Source organism: Phaseolus vulgaris, chromosome 6, assembly GCF_051622355.1.
Source record: "Phaseolus vulgaris cultivar YP4 chromosome 6, ASM5162235v1, whole genome shotgun sequence".
Lineage (NCBI taxonomy): Eukaryota > Viridiplantae > Streptophyta > Magnoliopsida > Fabales > Fabaceae > Phaseolus > Phaseolus vulgaris.
The window spans coordinates 29,049,843-29,052,113 of record NC_143503.1 but is presented as its reverse complement, the minus strand read 5'-3'; the positions used below and the strand labels follow the sequence as shown (position 1 = coordinate 29,052,113).

Genomic DNA, 2,271 nt, shown 5'->3' with positions numbered 1-2,271 from the left:
TTTTCAGTATCAAACCTTCGCAGACTAAAACAACAAACCAAAATAGAATCCCAATTCCCATCGAGACAAACACCAGTAAAAAACAAAAAGACTAAGATACCACATCGTAGGTTGTTGTAGAGAGAGAGAGATGACAAGTGCTAGGAGACTGGGCGTGGCCGTTGATTTCTCATCGTGCAGCATCAAAGCACTGCAATGGACGGTGGATAACGTGGTCAAAGAAGGGGATCACCTCATTCTTATCGTGGTTCGCCAACCTGCCCATTACGAGCACGGCGAGATGCAGCTCTGGGAAACCACTGGCTCACGTTAGCAACCCTAATCCCTTAATTCGCATATTCTAATGATTTGAACTGTTACAAATTATTTTACGTACAATTCGTAAAGATATAGGTAGAATAAAAATTAATTCATGGTTGTTTTGAGATTTTAATTGTCTTATTCACTGCGTGTATTGATCTAAATGCAGCTCTCATACCTCTGTCTGAGTTCTCTGAACCTGCGGTCATGAAGAAATACGATTTCAAACCCGAACCCGAAGTAATTGATATAGTCCAAACTGCTGCCAGGCAAAAAAGTGTATGCTTTTTTAATTTTTTCTCCTCGGGTTATAAATATTGAATTTACTCCGGTCCTTAAATTTAGACTATTTTAAATTTTAAAAATAGATTTTTAATCTATAAATACTAAATTATTACTTCAAAACTGTTTTAGTTCTCAAATAATAAATTTAAGAGATTAAGATTTTTTTTCAATTTTTTGAGTAACTTCCAAGATTTTGGGATGGCAGATTATGGTGATAATGAAGATCTTTTGGGGAGATGCTCGTGAGAAGTTATGTGACGCAGTTACTCAGGTACCTCTAGACTCCCTTACCATGGGGAACAGAGGCCTTGGCCCTCTCCAAAGGTGCCCACTATTACAGCATACCATGCTAAGCTTTTTTACGTTTCTGTTTAAGGATCCGAATTTCATTCTCTTTTTATCATTCTCTTTTTACAGGGTCATAATGGGCAGCGTCAGCAACTTTGTAGTGAATAATGCCTCCTGTACTGTCACTGTGGTGAAGAGTTAAGACCACACCATTAGTTACTTCATTAGTTTTCTAATTTAATGTAGGAATAATCAAACTATTCTACCTGTTCTACCTGTTTCTGAAATGACTTTTTCTTAGTAAAGGAAAAGGATGTTATATGAAATGCAATACTATTTTTCATTATCCTAACAGAAATAAATAAATGAGACAGGTCTATACTGAAATCCAGTGTTCATAAATGAAACGAATCTTGTGTAATTTCATCTAGATGTTTGGTTTTGTGTTGCCTCCATTGGAAACTGTCAATAGTGGGTTCTTTTTTATGTGTGAAATTGACCCGCATGTCTAAATCCCAACACATTACTATACTTACGATAATGATCTATTAGATAGAAGAAGAAGATATTAAAAGAGGTATGCAGTAGAAAACAGATGAAAAAATGAAACCTTTTTTTTATTGAATAGAAATGAAAATATATAATAAAATAAATTTTGAGATGACTTAATTTTTAAAATATTATTATTATTATTATTTATTGTAGAATAATAATATGTCCAATGAATTAACAAGATGGGTGACGGAGAAAAGCTTAACCGATCATTTAAAACACGTAATCAATTAAGATGGTATAAGCATGGTCATTTATCCACAATTTTACTATTTGTGTAATAATAACTAATTCGAATGAGATTCACTATTTATTTTTTTTACAATTCTATTTTATCAAATAATTAATTTTCTGATTTTTATTTTTTTTGTCCTTCTTCCTCCCTCTCCATTTATTCATATGCAGCAAAATAGAGTTTATCAGTCTTCTTCTACTTCCTTAGATTCTTATGTCACATAATTAGCAAGAGTTATGTAGTACTCAGATTCGTGATGATATAACGAATTCCAGAAATACGGGTGACTCCATATTTGAGAAATAAAGTGATGTAGAATCTAAAAAGAAAATACTCAGTTATTCTGTTCAAGTTATATTTGAAAATGATAATGAGTCCATAAATTATATATAACAATGTTATCTAGTTATTCACATATAACAATATATTTGTACAAGGATCGAAACGTTCCTAAATTTTGTTATTCAATACAACTTTTTTGATAAAAAAAACATGTAAATGATAATAAATTTTAGCATTTATTATCGCTAAAAAGAGACTTATCAATTCAATTATAATAAATTTTTTATCTACAATAATAAATAAATTAAATTAAAATGGAATGGAATGTA

General features: G+C 31.4%; 1 protein-coding gene across 1 annotated transcript; it reads left to right on the top strand.

The window, feature by feature from the left end:
• On the top strand, positions 1-1,219 carry LOC137833116 (Adenine nucleotide alpha hydrolases-like superfamily protein). Its single transcript, XM_068641490.2, has 4 exons — positions 1-308; positions 470-579; positions 791-909; positions 1,003-1,219. Exons 1-4 carry the CDS (start codon positions 131-133, stop codon positions 1,073-1,075), a joined length of 480 nt encoding a protein of 159 aa, XP_068497591.1. The 5' UTR covers positions 1-130; the 3' UTR covers positions 1,076-1,219.
• The last annotated feature ends 1,052 nt before the right edge of the window (positions 1,220-2,271 follow it).